Source organism: Cajanus cajan, chromosome 11 (genome assembly GCF_000230855.2).
Source record: "Cajanus cajan strain Asha chromosome 11, NIPB_CcT2T_4, whole genome shotgun sequence".
Classification (NCBI taxonomy): Eukaryota; Viridiplantae; Streptophyta; class Magnoliopsida; order Fabales; family Fabaceae; genus Cajanus; species Cajanus cajan.
In genome coordinates, this window is record NC_138527.1 from 32,303,232 (window position 1) to 32,322,805 (window position 19,574).

General features: G+C 33.8%; 2 protein-coding genes across 3 annotated transcripts; one reads left to right on the forward strand and one right to left on the reverse strand.

The window, feature by feature from the left end:
- Nucleotides 1–185: 185 nt before the first annotated feature.
- On the forward strand, nucleotides 186–10,603 carry LOC109801276 (nucleobase-ascorbate transporter 11). The gene is made up of 10 exons (XM_020362304.3): nucleotides 186–1,203; nucleotides 5,685–5,782; nucleotides 5,887–6,057; nucleotides 6,435–6,535; nucleotides 6,671–6,806; nucleotides 7,012–7,062; nucleotides 7,215–7,502; nucleotides 8,900–9,134; nucleotides 9,601–9,881; nucleotides 10,097–10,603. The coding sequence occupies exons 1-10, from the start codon at nucleotides 633–635 to the stop codon at nucleotides 10,316–10,318; spliced, it is 2,154 nt and encodes a 717-aa protein (XP_020217893.1). The 5' UTR covers nucleotides 186–632; the 3' UTR covers nucleotides 10,319–10,603.
- Nucleotides 10,604–10,681: 78 nt separating this feature from the next.
- On the reverse strand, nucleotides 10,682–15,686 carry LOC109801275 (U-box domain-containing protein kinase family protein). 2 transcript variants are annotated; one of them, XM_020362302.3, is made up of 8 exons: nucleotides 15,323–15,683; nucleotides 15,120–15,232; nucleotides 14,872–14,996; nucleotides 14,354–14,774; nucleotides 13,712–13,852; nucleotides 12,674–13,204; nucleotides 11,324–12,028; nucleotides 10,682–10,997 (listed from the first exon to the last, which is right to left on the reverse strand). In XM_020362302.3, the coding sequence occupies exons 1-8, from the start codon at nucleotides 15,486–15,488 to the stop codon at nucleotides 10,797–10,799; spliced, it is 2,403 nt and encodes an 800-aa protein (XP_020217891.1). In that variant the 5' UTR covers nucleotides 15,489–15,683; the 3' UTR covers nucleotides 10,682–10,796. The 2 variants fall into 2 exon arrangements, with proteins under 2 accessions (XP_020217891.1, XP_082922274.1); XM_083066148.1 differs by lacking the exon at nucleotides 13,712–13,852 and having other exon boundaries at nucleotides 15,323–15,686.
- Nucleotides 15,687–19,574: the final 3,888 nt, after the last annotated feature.

Sequence of the window (19,574 nt, forward strand, 5' to 3'; positions counted from 1 at the left end):
ATAATTTATATATTTTTTAGTTTTCTATGCGGTTAATTATTATTTCTCACGTCAATATTTTTTATTTAATTTTGAATGACTTCTTAATAATTATCAATATTGTTTAATTTTATAAAATATGAAGACTAAACTTAGAAGTAAAATATTTTGATTAACCAAAATTACACACTCCACTTGTGATTGGACCGATTTAGCTCTCTGGTCTTTTCCATCATGCCATCGTCATTGCGTTCATGTGTAAATCAATTGAACTGAACCACTCCACTCCTTGAGCTAACAATTGGTCGCAACATAAGAAGATTACTTGAAACAGAAGAAAAGAGACAAATCTCATCATTCCCACCGAATAAAAAATGACGCACATACACATTCAATAAAAAAGCAATTTGTCTGATTCAATGCCCGCTTCACTTCACTCACTCAGCTCCTACACTCAACACTCAACACTCCCTATATCAATTCAACGGTCACTCCACGGGGACATTTTGGTAATTCCACTCCCTCCTTCGTTCGCTAGTCACTGTTAACTGTTCCAAACCGAACCACATTTTCACACCATTTTGAGTTCCAGCGTTCCACTTTGCGATCTCATTTTTCATCTTTGTACCGATTTGGGTACAGTTCAAGTGTCAATGGAAGCTGGGTCGAACAGAAATGTGGCAATGAGTGTGAGGGGCGGCACTGGGAGGAGACAAGGTGGTGGTGTTGCAGGCAAGGTGGAACCTTTTGTGTCGCGGAGTGAGCACAGCCCGAGAGAGTTACGTTCATGGGCGAAAAGAACGGGCTTTGTGTCTGATTACTCTGGGGAAGCGGGGACAAGTGGGAGTGAAAAGTTTGAAGCTTTTCAGAGGAAAGGAGGAGGGTCGTCTCCGAAGATAGAGATAGATCCGGTGGTGGGGAGGACCAGACAAAACGAGATCGAACCAGAGTCTCATGGAGGTGCCACGAGGGTTGAGAATGATGGTAGGGGGAGGAAGGAGAAGGAGCAGGATGGGGAGAGGAAAGTTGGTTTCAATGGGAATGGGAATGGGAATGGGCATGGCGTCTCTACAGTTGCTCCTGTGAATGAGGAAAAGGAGGGGGAGGAAGGACAAGGGGATGATGTTAAGGTCAATGTGTTTCCAGAAGAGGAGGAGCCTGCTAATGGAGGGTGGCAAGGACCGTTTGGATTGAAGTGTGGGCTCAAAGAAAATCCAGGGTTAGGTAAGTTTATCTTCTGTTGGTTGTAGAATGTAGATTCTTTTTCACCCTTGATTTGTTTGTTTTTTATCGGTTTATGTTTTAGGATGCCAGTTTTGGATGGTTTGGAAATTTTCTGGTTGGGCTTGAATATGTGTGGGAAATTTGTCTCTAGGGAGTGTGTTTTTTAATTTTATAGTTTTTGAATTGGATAATGCTGTATGTTCAGCAACGGGGTTGGTATGTTGCTAACTTCCTATATTTGGATGTTCTGAAGCTTGTCAATATGTTCATTTATATCTGTTATAACTTATAATATCTCAGATTATCTTCTGTATACTTGTAAAAACTGTTTTTTTTTGTTTGTCTATATGACCCAAAATGTGTCCTAACTCCGAAGGTGTAGCCTTTTCAAGCCTCTGTTTTTATGTACACATATATGCTGAGTGTGCTAAGCAACTCAAGCATTTTCATACTACTTGTGTTCTGAACTTGGTATCAGAGCGGGAAATGATCCCGCTCTGTCTCATCAGTCAAGTCAGGCTGTCCACTGCCAGTCTGCCACGAACACATCATTAGATTTGTTGTCACTCTCTGGTCCCATTTCTGGCCTTCTTTCTTAGCTTTTCCTAACTTGGAGTGTGGATCCTGAAGTTGGATTCTTTTCTTAAAAAAGGGTCACATTGTTGCTCTCAAAATGGCTTCTGCAGGTCCCATTTTCTCCATTCCTGGGAATCCCACAATTACTAATGAGAAACTGAATGGCAAAAACTATTTGTTGTGGTCGGCTTCCGTAGAACTTTGGTTCCTTGGTCAAGGATACCATGACCACCTTGAAAAAGAAAGTGATGAAGTACCAACAGAAGTTCGTGCTCAATGGATGAAACTTGATTTTCAATTGTGTGCCCTTTTGTGGCAGTCAGTAGAGCCAAATATATTGGGGACTCTTCGAACCTATAAAACATGCTGTTCATTTTGGAGCAAAGCTAAAAATATTTTCGCTAATGACATCCAATGTCTTTACGATTCAGCCCAAAAGCTGGCCTCTCTCAAGCAAGTTAATCATGATATGATATCGTATGTTGCTCAAGCCCAAGCAGCAGTAGAGGAGCTGAAAATGTGCTTGGAAGCTGATTCCCTTGAAGAAATAAAGAAGAGACTTGATAAGTTGTATATGGTGCTAATCCTTCAGGGTATGCATTCAGATTTTAATCATATTCGTGATCAAATTCTGATTGAAAAGGAGGTCCCTTCAATGGAAAGTCTTCTAACACGACTTCTTCGTGTTCCAACACTTAAAAAAGATGGACATTCTCTTGAGCATGCTGAATCTTCATCAATGGTGTTCAATCAAGGAAGAGGAGGTCATGGAAATCGAGGAGGAAGATGTGGTCGTCCTCAATGTTCCTATTGTAAGAGGATGGGTCACACTCAGGAGACATGTTACTCCTTGCATGGCTTTCCTGAAAAGATAGCAAATGTCTCAAAAACAAAGAAATCTAAGCACATATTTTCTAAGGAGGAATATCAAAAGTATCTTAGACTAAAGTCCAATAGTCAAGTCCAATCCTCGTTTGCCCTTGGTATTTCAACAACTTGCATTTCTGAATCCTTGGATAATCCAAGGCCATGAATACTTGATTTAGGTGCTTTTCAATCTTGTTATGATTCTCTATTCACTTCTATGTTTCCACCAAAATTTCCTCACTTAATTACTCTAGTAGTCTAGCAAATGGTTCCAAAGTTTCTTCCTAAGGAGTTGGACAAATCTCTTGCATCATTTTAAACTTGGAGGCTATCCTCTTTGTTCTTAATTGTCCTTTCAATTTAATTTCTCTTAGTCAATTAACTATGTCCTTAAATTGTTCCGTAACATGTAATGCCAATTCTTTTGTTACACAGAAGCGTGATACGAGTCAACTAATTGGCGTAGGACATGAATATAGAGGACTCTACTATCTTGAAACCAACTCCTTTGTATCTTGTTTTGCATCTCCATCTCCTAAAGTTGTGCATGATTGCTTGGGTCACCCTCACATGTCAAAATTGAAGAGAATGGTTCTTGATCTTGCAAACTTCAAGTTTTACAGTGTGAGTCATGTCAATTTGGGAAACATGGTAGATCTTATTTTCTAAAGAAAATTGAAACAAGATATTACCTTGCCTTTTCCACCCCTCATTAAGATATTTGGGATCCAAGTCATGTCACATCTTTTGGGTTTAGATATTTTCTCACATTCATTGATGAATGTTCTCAATGTACATGGGTTTATTTAATGAAAGGTTGATCTAAACTTTTGTGTATCTTTATGTCTTTCTTCGGTCATATTAATAATCACTTTGGTAAAATAATCAAAATTCTCGAAAGTACTAATGCCAAAGAATATTTTCCCTATGATCTTTCTTCTTTACCAACCGCACACGACATTTTACGTCAATCAATTTTTCCTCACACCACAACAAAACGGGATAGAAGAATGAAAAAAGAGGCATTTAGTTGAAATTGCATGTACCTTATAGCTTGGTGCCAATGTTCCTATACATCATTTGGGTGATGATATTTTTATTGCTTGTTTTCTAATAAATAGAATGTCATCTTCATCACTTGATAATAAAATTACTCATTCAATTCTCTTTCCCAATGATTTTTTATTTCATTTTTCTCTCCACATTTTTTGCTGTGTTTGTTTTGTTCATGATGTGTCTCTAGGTTTTCACAAGGTTTTTGCAAGGGCCGTTAAATGTTTTTTTCTTGGTTATTCTTGTCTCTAGAAAGGGTACCGCTATTATTCTCAAGACATTTGACGATACTATGTGTGTGCTAATGTAACCTTCAAAGAGACTCTTTCTTCTCTTCTTCTATGCAAGATTTCAATTTTGTCCAACCAGACTTATCTAGGTATGTGATGCTGACTAGGCAGGACCTCTTGTAGATAAACATTTTACTAGAAAGTGTGTATCCACTTGTGGAAATATCATCTCTTGGAAGGGCAAGAAACCAAGTGTAGTTGCTCAATCTAGTGCCAAAGCAGAATATAGGGTAATGGACTCAATCACTTGTGACTCGTGGATCAAACAACTCCTCCAAGAATTAAAGTTTTATGCAAGTCCTGTAGATGAAGTTGTACTGTGATAATTAGGCAGCTCTTTACATTTCCTCTAATCCAATATTCCATGAGAGAACTAAACACATAAATTGATTGCTGTTTTGTTCAAGAGAAGTTGTTGTCCAAGGAAATTAGTATTGAATTTATCAGCTTCAATAATCAATTTGCAATTATTTTGACCAAGTTTTTGAGAGGCCCTAGAATTCTGTTGATATGTTCTAAGCTTGGTGCATATAATTTATATGTTCCAGCTTGAGGGAGAGTGTTAGAATATCTCACATTATCTTTTGTATTTTTTTTCATAGCTTTTGTAAAAGCTGTTTTTTATTGTATCTATTCGACACAAAAGGTGTCCCAAGGTGTAGCCTTTTCCAGCCTCTGTTATTTTATATATATACACAGATCCTTTGAGTGTGCTAAACAATTCAAGCATTTTCATACAACTTGTGTTCTGAACTATATCTTCATGTTGTGAATGTAATTTGGATTTTTGGTGTGAATGCCATCAACTGCTTTAATCTATTGTTACTACTGTTATTTTCCATGACTGATTGTGGATCGTTTCCATAGAGGAGAAAATATGAAAAAGTAGGAGAGAGAAGAGATTACTACAATTTACAGGAATTAATGGAACTGTTACCCAGTATGAATTATGAAAGCTGAATTCCATGCCTTCCCCTGATAGATATGATATAAGAATATGATAGGATCAATTAGCAGTTATGTTAGAAGAAAAAAAGATACCCCTTTTTTTTTCTAAGATAACTGCTAACTAACCCTATCAGAATATCAGTCTTCAGTTCTGCTGGATTGAGTGCTTACAACTAGGCCAAAAGTTATAGCAGTTAGATGGGTCACAACTCTTTCTACTTAAGCCCATCAATAACTGTCATGGTTTAATCTGACTCCAGCCCTACCTGAGCCTTGTCAAGGCAGAATACTGGCACAACCAACAATCCTCCTTTCAGCACTTGCCAAGTTGCCACCATCCACACCTTTTTAAGGAATCAAACCCCCAATTCAAAATGACTCCAACCCTTACCTGGGCCTTGTCAAGGTTGGATGCCGGGCTGCAACCAACATGTTCCATTCTAGTTGCAAGATGAACTCCCTTAAATCTTTTCCAAATAAGGCAGGAAGAAGTGAAAAAAGATCTAGATGAATCTTATTTAAGAATGCCAATCCTCAATCTCCTTCAACGCGGGTAAGATAACTAATCACAAAATTAAAGAAGGCTTTGTGAAAGAACTTGTTTTCCCAGTTTTTATTTCCAAATCATTGTCTTAACTAATTATTATCTCATTACTAGCAAGGTTAACTAGCATACTCATGTTGCTATAATTTGCCAAAAAATTTATTACCTTGTTTTTGCTTACATCTTTACATTTTTAACTGCAGTACCACTTATCTACTATGGCCTGCAGCACTATATATCGTTGGCTGGTTCTCTTGTATTGATTCCATTAGTCATGGTACCTGTCATGGGTGGAACAGATGTAAGCAAATGCTGTTATTTACTGTTTACTGCCTGTTACTCTAAGAAAGTAGGTAATTTTTCATTTTCTTATCTATTCATTTTTACATTTATTGCTGATGACAGAAGGATACTTCTACCGTGATTTCTACAATACTGTTTCTTTCTGGCATCACAACTATACTGCACTCCTACTTCGGTACCCGATTGCCTTTAGTTCAAGGGAGCTCATTTGTGTATTTAGCACCAGCATTAGTTATCATAAATGCTCAAGAATATCGGAATCTTACTGAACATGTAAGTTCATTTCTTAATTGACAGACACAACGTTAATTCATTAACCACATCACTTAGGCTCTTTCACTTTCAGTTTAGGCACACAAAACTTATCAACCAATCTAAATCTGTAAACTATATGCATTTTGAAGTGCAATTACATCATAAACTATAATTAGGAGTTATTTTTCACATGACTCTATTACCTTTTAAACCTATATATATTTGAATCACCAGCATAATTTATCCTTTATCCTTTCTGCTATCATGTATCTGTTAACTCTTGTCAGACTTCTGCATTGTCAGTATTCACTAATCACACTAAACTTTGGCTTTGATTCTGTTCTTTTGGATATATTCTCAGTTTACTTATTAAAGCCTGCATATTTTAATTGCAGAAATTTAGGCACATAATGAGGGAACTCCAAGGAGCCATAATTGTTGGTTCAATATTCCAATGTATACTGGGATTTAGTGGTTTAATGTCTGTTCTACTCAGGTTAGCAGTTACATGCCATATCTTATGTTCATAAATATCTTTCATCTTGTGTTTAATCTAGTAAATTTTTGTTAGTTTGTTGCTTTTCTGCTTGCTAAATATTTATGATATGTGGTAAATTCTTTACAATTTTAGGTTAATCAACCCAATTGTGGTTGCCCCAACTGTTGCTGCTGTAGGTTTAGCATTCTTCAGCTACGGTTTTCCACAAGCAGGCACTTGCCCAGAAATTACCATTCCACAGATAGCACTGGTTCTAATATTCACTCTGGTGAGTTGTGTATGCATTTCAAGCAGTACCGGTACAGAATATTATTATTTGGTATCAGAAAATGTTGTCTAATTGTTGTAAGTTGTAAAGATACTTCATGTTAGAGGCTTTCTGTTGAAAACAGGTCACAGGCTTTTTGTTTTTTATTTAATGATTTCAGCAGTGTTCAAAATCTCATTATTACTTCTTTTTGTCTTGTTTGAAGTATCTTCGACGAATATCTATCTTTGGGCGCCACTTGTTTCGAATTTATGCTGTAAGTTTCTTAAATTAAGATGTTACTTGTTCATTTTTCATATTGATGAGCTATGTCATGCTTTCGTTATATTTTTCTATTTTGAATAATTGAGGACCTTTAGCATGGTTGTGTATAATAAATTCTTATAATATACTTTTTCATATTTTCAGGTTCCCTTGAGTTTGATAATTATTTGGATATATGCATCCTTTTTAACTGCTGGGGGAGCATATAATTACAAAGGATGCAATCCAGATATACCAAGTTCAAACATTCTGTTGGATGCATGTAGAAAACATGCATACACCATGAAGCATTGCAGGACTGATGTGTCCAATGCATTGTCTACTGCTGCATGGGTCAGAATCCCTTACCCTTTACAATGGGGTATCCCTATTTTCCATTTTAGGACTTCCATAATCATGGTCATAGTGTCACTGGTTGCTTCTGTGGATTCAGTAAGTATCATATTTAAGTGCTTGCAAGTTTAAATTATCATTTGCACGTGCACCCACACACAGAACTAATGCTGGTCCTGACATTTTATAAATGTAGGCCTCAATATATAAATTTTTATAACATAATATATATATATATATATATATATATATATATATATGTATGTGTGTGATCCCACGTGCGTGTGCATGTGATTTAATTAAAGTTTAATATATCATTTGATTCTTGAATTTTTTTGAAAAATTTTAATTAGGTTCCTAAACTAAAAAAATTGTAGTCAGTTTTTTCATCTTTTTATATTTTTATAATTTAGTCCTGAGGTTAGAGATTCGTTTATTATCTATAATCCTAACATTTCATGGGTCCTAGACAAAATAATAAATTTGAGCCTCTAGATATAAATATTTATAACATGAAATATATGTGTTTGTGCGTGTGTATGTGTGTGATATAATTAAAGTTTAATATATCATTTGGTTCTTGAATTTTTTTGGAAAATTTTAATCAAGTCCCTAAACTAAAAAATAAATTGTAATCAAATCTTTCATCTTTTTACATTTTTATAATTCAGTTCTGAGATAAGAGATTTCTTTATTATCTGTAAAATTTTTTACAGTATTTTTTATATTCTCACACAATTATATGGTATTATTATTTCATATCATCATTCATGTGTATTAGGTTTTAATCTTTACATGTTAAGATTTCCTACTATTTCAGAATTTTTATGATTAGAAGATTATAATAATTTTTACAGACAGATTAAAACATGTTACATATGGATGATGATACATAAAATAGTAAGTTGATGACTCTATATGGATGATATAAGAAATATTATGTCATTTCACGATTTGTGAACAAAATGGTCCTATGGACTAAATTACAAAAATATAAGAAATTGAAGAACTCAATTACAATTTTTTTTAGTTTAGGGGCCTAATTAAACATTCTTAAAAAATTGAGAGTTCAAATAATGTATTAAACCTTTAATTAAAAATGACATTTTATTTCATTAAAAAACATTGTTAACAAATCTTTATAATGTGTAGGATATTTTTCATTCAATTTAATTTTATATTATTGTTTATTATAAAGTGTTATATTAATAATTTTGAAAACTAAAAGTCTTGCATCTCCAAATTAAAAAGACCAAAATAAGATAATATTTTTTAGAGACTAAAACCAAACTTTGAAAAATTTATAAAGACAAATAATATATCCTCTGAATATGATCAATTTTCTTAGACTTGAAAGGCATGATTATTAACAAGAACAAGGACGTCCTTTCATATTTAATTATTAAGATGAATTTTCATGTCGAAAGCAAGGATCAAATAAAAATAGGAGATGAAACTGTAATTGTAACTATGCGAATGGCATATCCTTTTTTCAGGTTGGAACTTATCGTACTACATCTCTGCAAGTTAATTCAAGGCCCCCAACTCCTGGAGTTGTGAGCCGGGGAATTGCACTCGAGGGTTTCTGTAGTATATTGGCTGGTCTTTGGGGTTCAGGTACTGGGGCAACGACCTTGACAGAAAACATGCACACAATTGACATCACAAAGGTGGCAAGTCGGAAAGTAGTGGTAGTTGGAGCAGCTTTCTTGATCCTGTTCTCATTTGTAGGTAAATAACTACACTTGGAGACAAAATCCATACTTGAATTCAAAATTCTTGTCCAACTTTTTCATTCCTGTCCATTTTGCTGCATTCTGGCTGAGATGGATCTAAGGATTTGCAGTGGTTTCATTTTGATGCATTTGAGTCTCAAATATGAATGTTAATTAGATTGTATGTATTTGTGGAAGCTCGATCAGTGATGCGAGTTATCTAAACATAATGTTCAAGATGACTCGTGTTTACATGCTCATCTAACACTTGTCAAAATTAATTTTTATATCATATACAACAACAACAAAGCCCTATTCCACTAGGTGAGGTCAATTACATGTCAGAAAACTATTAAGATAATTGATGCATCATATATAATTAAATTTTTGATACCATACACCTAAATTAAAGTTTAGATATTGCCTAACACAGGCTATTTTATTGCCTTGTCCAATCTCTTTTGCTTGCTTGCATTTTGTAGGAAAAGTGGGTGCTCTTCTTGCTTCCATTCCACAGGCTTTGGCTGCTTCTGTACTATGTTTCATGTGGGCTCTTACTGCAGCATTGGGCCTCTCTAATTTACAGTATAGTCAATCTGCCAGCTTCAGGAATATAACAATAGTTGGCGTTTCACTGTTCCTTGGCATGTCTATTCCTGCTTATTTTCAACAATACCAGGCTGAATCAAGTCTGATACTGCCCAGTTATTTGGTTCCTTATGCGGCAGCATCAAATGGGCCGTTCCGTTCAGGCATTAAACAAGTAAGTACCTTTTGCCTTCAATGTAACAAATGAAAAAGAAAAGGAACAAATAAAAGAAAGCTGCCGGCTGAATAGCTTATGTCAATCAAGTTTGACTTAATTCACAAGCTTATAACATCCTAACTGATTTATACTGATTGCTTGATTTTCTTGCATTCAAATGTAACTGTATAACTTATTTCCTCTTAGCTAATCTGTCATTTTCTACGTTCAAGCTTGATTTTGCAATCAATGCTCTTATGTCCTTGAACATGGTGGTTACACTGTTGGTGGCATTCCTACTGGACAACACTGTTCCTGGCAATCAGCAAGAGCGAGGAGTGTATACATGGTCGCGAGCTGAAGACATTGCCACTGATCCCTTGCTGCAATCCGAATATTCGCTGCCAAAGAAAGTAGCCCGGTGTTGCTGTTGGTTCAAATGTTTGGGAGCCTAAGACCTTGGTTCAGTCTCATTTTAATGGCAAGATTCCTTCTAGAAAAGGTCACTCCTGGGATATGTCTATTATTCCTTATTCTCTTCCGTGGGACTTGGAAGATATTACAACTCATGAAGACAAAGGTAAATTATATGTAAGATAGCCATAGTGACTTTAAATTGGTGATATTATGCTTGAAAAATTGCATAGTTGTTTTCACACGTCAAATTGTCCCCTGAAAAAAAAAGTAGTGTACTTATGTATTTATATTTCTCATTAATAAATATTCCATTTTTGCAGTTTCACATTGAGTTAATACTTGAGTTGTGTAGCAAGTCACTGGCAAAGGAAAAAAAGAATTAGAAAGTTGTAGCAACTAGCTAATTGAATTGGTAACTTTTTAATTGGAGGTAATGGTTCATCAGTGATAATGGGCATAAAAAACAAGTCACAACCCTCTGTACATACGATCTAATGAACTAAAAAGAATTGGGTATCAATGTGCAACGCTAGGTGATTTGTTGGTCTGCCAGTCCACAATTAGGGAACGAAGAGTGTGATTAGGTGTGAGGAATGTGTGCTTCAGCCTCAAATTTGTCATTGGTGATGTGTCACGCCCTGATTGCAGCCAATGTTCTATTGCTTCCAGCTCATAAGAAAATCCATCTGCTGCCACGTGTGGATTTTTCATTACCTCCTGCAGCCGACACAAGTTCAAGAAATATTACCAAATTAAAAATGTCAACTATAACATTGCATGACTCAACAATTTACATATCATTGACACAAAATGATCATTCTTGATATCACTAGGAAACTCGTACAATTTTGCAACATGTCATAGACACTACAAAGAAATAAAGAAAAAGTCATATTTAGCTAGCTAGGAGAAATATTTATAAATCACATGTACCCTCCACGAGATCATTGTAGACCATAAAACTCTTCTAATAGAAATACTATTAGAATACTGGTGTATATTGTATTAAGCCTACAAAAAGATTAAAAAATAAAAAGACCAACCTGAAGTATGGGGCAAAGGAAAACACTAGGCACATCATTGGAACACTCTCTATCTATACATCCACCAATGATTGCCTTTCGCCCTTCCCTTCCAATTATTTCATCTCCCTTTTTTCTTATCTCATTGAGTTCCTCTAAGACCGTTGCAATGCTTAGTTCTAAGTTGGGCTTGCTTTTGATTGACATGCACCTCATAGCTAGGCCCGCAAGTTCCTTTGCCAGATCCAATGGCCATTGTCCAGCCATCTCATCAAGAACACTAGCCAATGCCTCCCCATCCATATCCACTGTCATCACTTCCTCAACGAGCCCGGTCCAATTTCTTCCCGTCAGAAGATGCATTAATAAAACCGCTATGGCCCGCAAATCTGACTCGACGTTACACTGCTCATCATGGCATTCATGAAGCCCAAAGCCCGTGATTTTTGCAACCAAATTGCGGTCTAGGAGGATGTTGGATGGGGTCAAGTGACAATGAATAACAGGCCTCGGCTCGGCTCTATTGAGAAAGCCCAGGCCCGAACAAACTTCTGCGGCTATTCGTATTCGGTCGTGCCATCGTATGGCCCGGTTTTTTCTCCTAGAAAAGAGCATATCGCGCAAGCTCCCGTTGCGCATGTATTCCAAAACTACGCATTTGGGCTCAGAGCAAAAGCCCACCATGGCAACCAGATGAGGTTGCCTAATGTCACCAAGAAGCCTTACCTGAAAAATGAAGTGTAAATTAGTTAACTCAAGCTGCGGAAGAAGAAAGTTTATAATTTTGAAGAATAAAATATATCTTTTGTCTGATATTTAACTTAATCACAAATTTTGTCATGATTTTACGAATTTAATTGATCATTAATAAGAATGGATCGGATACGAGTTTTATGATATTTATTCCCCTCTCCACAACTTGAACTCATTCGTATTCATACCCGTATTCATCAAATATATTATTTTCGTCCTCATTTCCATTCCCATCGAAGTATACCTATAGCTATACTCGTGCCTGTCAATTATTTTTATAAAAAAATACATAATATTTTTAAATTATTTTTCTATCATACATAATAAAATATTAAAATTCTTTATAGATATTAAACCAAGGATGGAGATGGGTACGGGTACGGGTATGGAACGGATACTTGTACTCGTAGCCGTACCTAATTTAATATATCAAATTTTACTCGTATCTGTATTCAATCAAACCAAGTATTCTCTATTAAAGTCAAGACAGATTCGATTTCAAATATTACTTATAAATACGGATTTATTTCTCATCCTAATCACTAACAAAATTAAACAGTAAATTTCAAGAAATTGTGAAATTTAGATTAAAAAAAAATGAATGATAATTTATAATACCTTGGATTGTAACTGTTGGAGGGAAACAGAAGGGAGCATCTTGATCGCAACGGTGGAGTGGTTGAAGCGTCCTCTGTACACATTGGTCCAATCGCCACCGGACTTCAACCTGAGGCGGTCGGAGAAGTTATCGGTGGCCAAGCGGAGCTCCTCCTCCGTGTACTCCCTGAACATGCAGCACGTGTCGGCGAGTCTAGCGGCCATTCCGATGGCGTCCTTGTGCTTGCAGAACTCGATCCTTCTGTTCAACACATCCCTCTGCCTCCGCAACTCGTCTATTTCCCTCACCATCTCTCTCCTCTCTCCCACCGCCTTCTCCAGCTGCGTCTCCGCCCGCGTCTCCGCCGCCGTCCATATGCGGAGCCTGTCCGACAGCTCCGACTGCACCTCCGTCAGCGAACTAAGCCTTCTCTTTCTCTCTTCCACCTCTATTCTCATCTCCTCTCTTTGCTCTCTCTCCGCTTCCATTTCCTTCTTTAGCTCCTCCCTCGCACTCACCTCTTCCCGTATTCGATTTTCCACTTCTTCAGCCTGAAAATTATGCAACAACTTTTTTAGGTAAATTAAACCCTAAACAACAAAAGACATGTTTATGATCTTTCAATGTATAATTAATATTTGAGGAAAAAAAAACATGTAAATTAACATGCCTAATTTTTTTTAATTAAATTAGTTATGATCTTGCTAAACAGAGTTCTTAAGATATTGATTAAATAGTTAATAAGTAGAAAATTTTCATTGTTACAATAAAAAAGATTTATTTCTTATTCTTTAACCAATGTCAGATTGTCAGGCACTAATTAACATTTTTCATTTAGTTAGTATTATGTTACTAATTTGAAGAACTAGTTTGATGAATAAATAAGCATTTGAGTTCATGACAAAGTACATATTTACTTATTTAGAGAGCATAAATGTAATTTTTATCATTTATGTGGCCAATGTTGTATCTTTGATGTGTTAATTTAACTAATTTTTGTAAAGCAGATAGAGGATAGGTTTTGACGTGTCTCCAAATGAACTAATTTAGAATATTACCCTACAGTTGCATAAACAAATTGCCCATTCAGCTTTTGTCTGCCTCTCTATGCTTTCCTTGGCCTCTTTCTTCTTTAATTGGATTATCTCATGAGCTTCATTCACCTTATTTTTCAGAATTTCAATTTTTTCCGCAGCACTCTGAGTAGGAGAATCACTTGGTCAATATTTTCACAAATCACTGCCGCGTGAAATAACAAAAGGAAACAGAGACATATAAAATAAAATATGCAAGTATATTTTCAAAAGTTTACTATTGAAGAATTTTTCGGGTCCGAAAGTAAACATAGAAAGCTAATCACGGCTTTAGGGCAAGATCATGATTTGAAAATTGCTTCCATATCTTGTGAAATGGACCCCATCATCAATTTATATTACTTCACACATCAAATGCTTACAAGAGTCAAATTGAGTTATTTAAGAATGATGGCTACTTTAGACTTTCACAAACAGGCTCCTTTTTCAATTGTGACAATCAAAACAAATTATATTATGTGTACATTAAAAAAAAAAAAAGTGAAACCAATCATCTAACTACTCCCTAGAAGAAACAAAACGAAAGGGAACAAAGAAGATAAATATAAGCATTAATGAAGACCACATATATTTGAGAAAAATATCTGTCATTGTTATAGTTACCACCTTAGAATTGTTGTTTTCGGTGACATGTGGTTCAATTGGACCAGTCTGTGAGTCGTCATTATCTAGCACGCAGCTTCCTTCCTCTGTCTTAGAAGACAACAATTCTTGATAATAATTTTCAATTTCCTGAAGGTAAAATTCCCATTGGTTTTCGTTCACAGGGGACTCCAAATTGGATGAGGAAAGTGATGCACTTCTACTATCGTTGGTTTTGTCATTGAACCATTTGTCTAGCCAATCTTTGAAAGTTACCTTATCTCTCATTCTGCCAACCATCACCCCATGATCATCCTCCATGATTTTCTCATCATTTTTTCCTCTAAGGAAAACTTGCTTCCCTCCACAAATAATGAACAATTCACAGAAGCCAGGCTTGTGCTGATGAACATAGAACAATCCACTAATGGCACCTTTTGATTTCCTAACCCAGAAGCATAATATTAAGAAAATTTACTATTTAGCATAGATTGAAAAAATAATTGTTGAAGAAAAGAGCAAGGAATGAAATGAAAGAATACATGGAGGGCTTCATGAATGAAAATCCCATGACCAATTTTGTTATTCCTAGACCAAAGATCAAGTCTATGATGTGCTTTTGCATAGGTTCATCAAATTTCTCAACTTCAACAATCTCTGCTGACACCTGAGAAGAAAATAGAGTATAGCTAGAGTTGGAGTAAATTAACCAATAACCACTAGAACTTCATTTCATTTCACATGACCCAAGTAATTGAACACTGTTATTGAAGTAAAAAAATGTACAAACCTTGCCACAGAAAGCAACATACTTAGAAAGCAGCTTGTTGATTTTCTCTTGCTCATCTTTCCTTAGAATTTGTAGCTTCTCTTCACTCACAGATCTTGCTGGAAGTTTCCCAACTACAAGAGAATCACAAAACTAAGCAAAACCCAATTGAACTTGATTGCAAAGAAAGAACAAATTAAGGGTGACACACAAGTCCAACTTACATGGTGTTTGGACATAATCATTTGGACTATTATGTGTCACATGGAGAATAACAATGGAAATTGGATGAGAATTCCATTTCTTGAGAGCCCAATTCAAAGTCTTGAATCCATCCTGCACATCATTACCAACAGCAACATAGATTTTCTGCCTTTGGATTGCATCCATTTGGGTGTTCCAAGCGACAAAAGTTATCTATCCGGTGATTCAGAATGAACAAGAGGAAGCAAGACGAATTCCGGGGAAACTCATATGAGAGTACACATAGGTGAATTGTGTTGACAGAGACTTTAACACCGTAAAAGAAAAAAATAAAGGTTTGTGTATGATAATTTTCAAAGTTTTCTTGTGGTTTTCGTAAGTGTTTGATTTAAAGGGTATTGTATTAGTGCTTTAATCGGGATTTCCAAAGTTTGGACTTTTGTGTGTGGCGTGTCATGATTATCAAATGGTGTTGGGTTTAGGTACATGTTTAATCCTAATCTAAAATTATGTTCAGCAAAAAATTCATATTTTAATAAAAAAATATATATAAATTTGTAAGTATAATTTTTTTTAATTGTAGTTAAATTAATTGGTGCTCAAATACACCCACAATCTCCGTGTATATGTCATCTTATTTTTCATTTTCATTTCAACCGTAATTTCAACAACCTTTACCTAGAATTCACTTTTGTTTTTCTCTCCTATTTTGGCATAAAATAATTGAGAGTTGAGTCTCTACGCTCATCAGGATTAGGACTAACATCAAAATTCACAAAACACTTGTAAAATTAATTACATATTATTCACCAATCAACATTCAAATCCACACTCTTGTATTTGATTCTTAACAACTTGATCCATCGTTGTTGGTACTTTTGTTCTTTTCTAGACTACAATAATAAACCACTGAAATTATTATCTTCATAAATAATTGTGATTGTCTAGTACAATATACTAGTAAGATTCAAATAACTCTTCTTTTGCATCTCTATTGTTTTTAAGTTATTTGTTAATTTAAAACAATACATAAGTTGTGTTCGGTAGTATTAGCGTTTAAGCTTGTTCAAACTTATAATTTATAAATTAAGAATCGAAAAATTAAAAATTGTAATTGATTGAGTTAAAAATATTTAGTAAAACTAATAAATTAGCTAATGAATATAAAATGACATAAAAATATATTTAATTATTTGAGCTACAATATAAATTTCAAATAAATTAATGAACATAAAAATAATAAATAAAAAAAGTACATAATTATAAACTAACTTATTTCTATAAAAACCTCAAGTGTATGATTCAGCAGTAAGGGTTGATCCACGCTTAAACAAGGCCAGGAGTTCAAATTTTGCCTTATGTATACTACCGCGTTTAATCTTGGGGCCAGCAAGGAGATTAGTCAATACTATCGGTCCTAGATACTCCATTTTCATGTTTTATCAAGTAACCTCATATTTCTTACTTGCATAAATTATTCAACACGGTGAGGTATTCATTTTTACAAGTAGCTTTCATCTGCGTCATGTTTAGAAATTTGAAAGTGTTGCCAACTATACCGGTGCCCTTTTTATTTTTGTTTTTTTAATAAGAGTAAAGAATTTATACAGGTGTCTAACTTAATATATCTCATCATTTTTCTCTATAAAATTATTGATCAAAATTTTATAATGAAGTAATTTTATTTTTCAACTCTTAAAAGTTAATATGGTTAAAATTTTCAATTTATATTATAAAATAGTTGGCTTCAAATATAATTTAAGTAATTTTAATTAAAAAATTTATTTTATTAGTGACAATAATTATAGTTATTATAAAAATATACTATAAATTTAATAAGTAATACATTAATTTGGAAAAGAAATAGTCTTTTGATAATTTTTTTAATATTTTTATAAGGTATTAATTTATGTTTGAAACATTTCTTTTTACACCTTCAATTCTGAAAATAAACCAAAACCATCAACATTTTAATGCATAAGATCGCTTAATTTTTTATTTTTCAATTCATTCTGTGTTACAAATTTAAAATTCAGATTAAAAAAGTAAACACCACTCTATACTCTAAAACTTGTTCCAATCTGCTTTTAGAAATATGCGCACACACATGATAATATGTAATTAGAACACTTTCAAAAATTTAAATGTTTGGTTCATATTTTTCAAACAGATGACGTATTAGAGATATTAAAACCAAACATGTATTGAAGTGTAGTCTTTTTTCTTTTTGGCATTACTTATACAATTATACTTTCCAAATAATAGTTCATCTAAGCCCATCATTAGTTTTTAGGTCTAGTATTAAAACAATTATTTTGTAATTAAATTCAATTATAAAAAAAAATCTGAAAAAGTTTTAAAAATACAACCATTTTTTAATAAGTAATCAAGCCTTAATATGTACTTAAACCTTAATATTTATTTTAAACAATTAGATTTTTTTTTATTTTTTTTGTAGTCGAGTGGGAGTACAGATACTCTGAAAATCAGAGACTCGTGTCGTTTTATAACAAGGCATGTGGCATCTATAGACTTTGCCTATAACCCAAAACATAAGAGTCCAACAAATGTCAGTTACTTCAGAGAGAGGTACTGGGCCTACGATTAGAGGGCTATTTGTTAAAGTCCAAATGAAGTGGACCAATGCTGCATCACAATTTCAAAAGCCTTTTTCCTTTTGCATTTTCTCTTTTTTTATTTGGGCCGTTTTTGAAATTTCCTACCATTCTTAACTTCATACCTGTTTTACTTTCACATGGTCGAATACTTTTAGTGTTTGTGGATTTTATATTTGTTTTAAAGTAGCATTATACTTAGGGGTGGGCAAAACGAACTGAACTGAACTGAACTTATAAAAACTATACTGAACTTAAAAGTAGTTCATATGAACTGAACTAAACTAAATATTAGTTCAGACGAACTGAACTGAACTATTCTTTTGTGTCATTGAACTGAACTGAACTATACTATAAAAACTTGAATTGAACTGCAATTTAAATTGCACTAAACTGTTATGATATTTTGAATTGAACAATTTTGACTCATTGATCTATCAAAATAGGACACATTTGTCAACTTTACTTTATTTTCCATTTTATTTAAATTTTTCAAAGGAAAAAAATATAAAATTAAGTCAAACAAACTCAGTGAATTTTACGCCTAAAAATAAGTAGTTCAACATAGCTCAATTGATCCGTTAAGTTCAACAAAATTGATACAATTTTTTTTCAAATCACTTTTTTTCTAAAATTTTGGTTATTAAACTATCGAACTAATCTATTAAGACATAACATGTTAAACACATTTAATTTTTATTCTTTTATAAAAATAGTTCAATTTTTATAATTCAGTTCAGTTTTTATAGTTCAGTATAGTTCAACTTTACAACAGTTCAGTTCAGTTCAGTTTTTTTTAAACAGTTCAGTTCAGTTTTTTTTACAAACAGTTCAATTTTTTATAGTACAGTTCACCACAAGTTCAGTTCAGTTCAGTTTAGTTTAGTTTTTTTTGCCCACCCCTAATTATACTTGCATAGTCCATTGACATTGCTAAACAATAAATTAAGGAAATACTAATTGTAATAACTTTTTTAAAAATGACTACATCATAAGGCTCATAAAAAATATTTATCATGAGATAAATAATAATAGTTTCATATATCTCACTCTTTCTTCTCCCATTTAAAACGTGACCTATACATTAATATGCACTCACGCTGGTTTTTTCCCATGTTTTTGTTTCCTGATATGCATTATTTTTTCAAAAAATAAAATATATTTCAATCTTTAAATAATTAAGTTGAAATATTTTTGAATTTTAGAAACACGTAATAGCAATTTAATTCTCACGTTATAAAAACTAATATCAAAATAAATTTTATATACAAATGGAGACATTAATACAAGCACACGCCTAAAACAAGTAATTTTTTTAAAAAATGAATGTAAAATGAGTAAAATGAAACCTTGATGGAGCAGTCCAAAACCATAGTTTATGTTTTTTTAATTGGTGCGTGTTAAATGGCGGTGTCGAGTAAGCAACAACTGTGTTGTCATAATAAACTAAGTACTAGTTGGTTCTGGCATTAAGGTTAAAAAAAACTTTAAATTGAAGTTAGAGTTTAGGCATGTCACGTGCATGGTGGGTACCACTTCAATTTATAATTTATATGATATCATTAACGTGACTTTGCATTAAAATTAACCGTGGGATTAATTTAAGGGGTAAAGGGATATATTCAAAGTAATAAATAATAGAAAGGTGAGAGTTAAG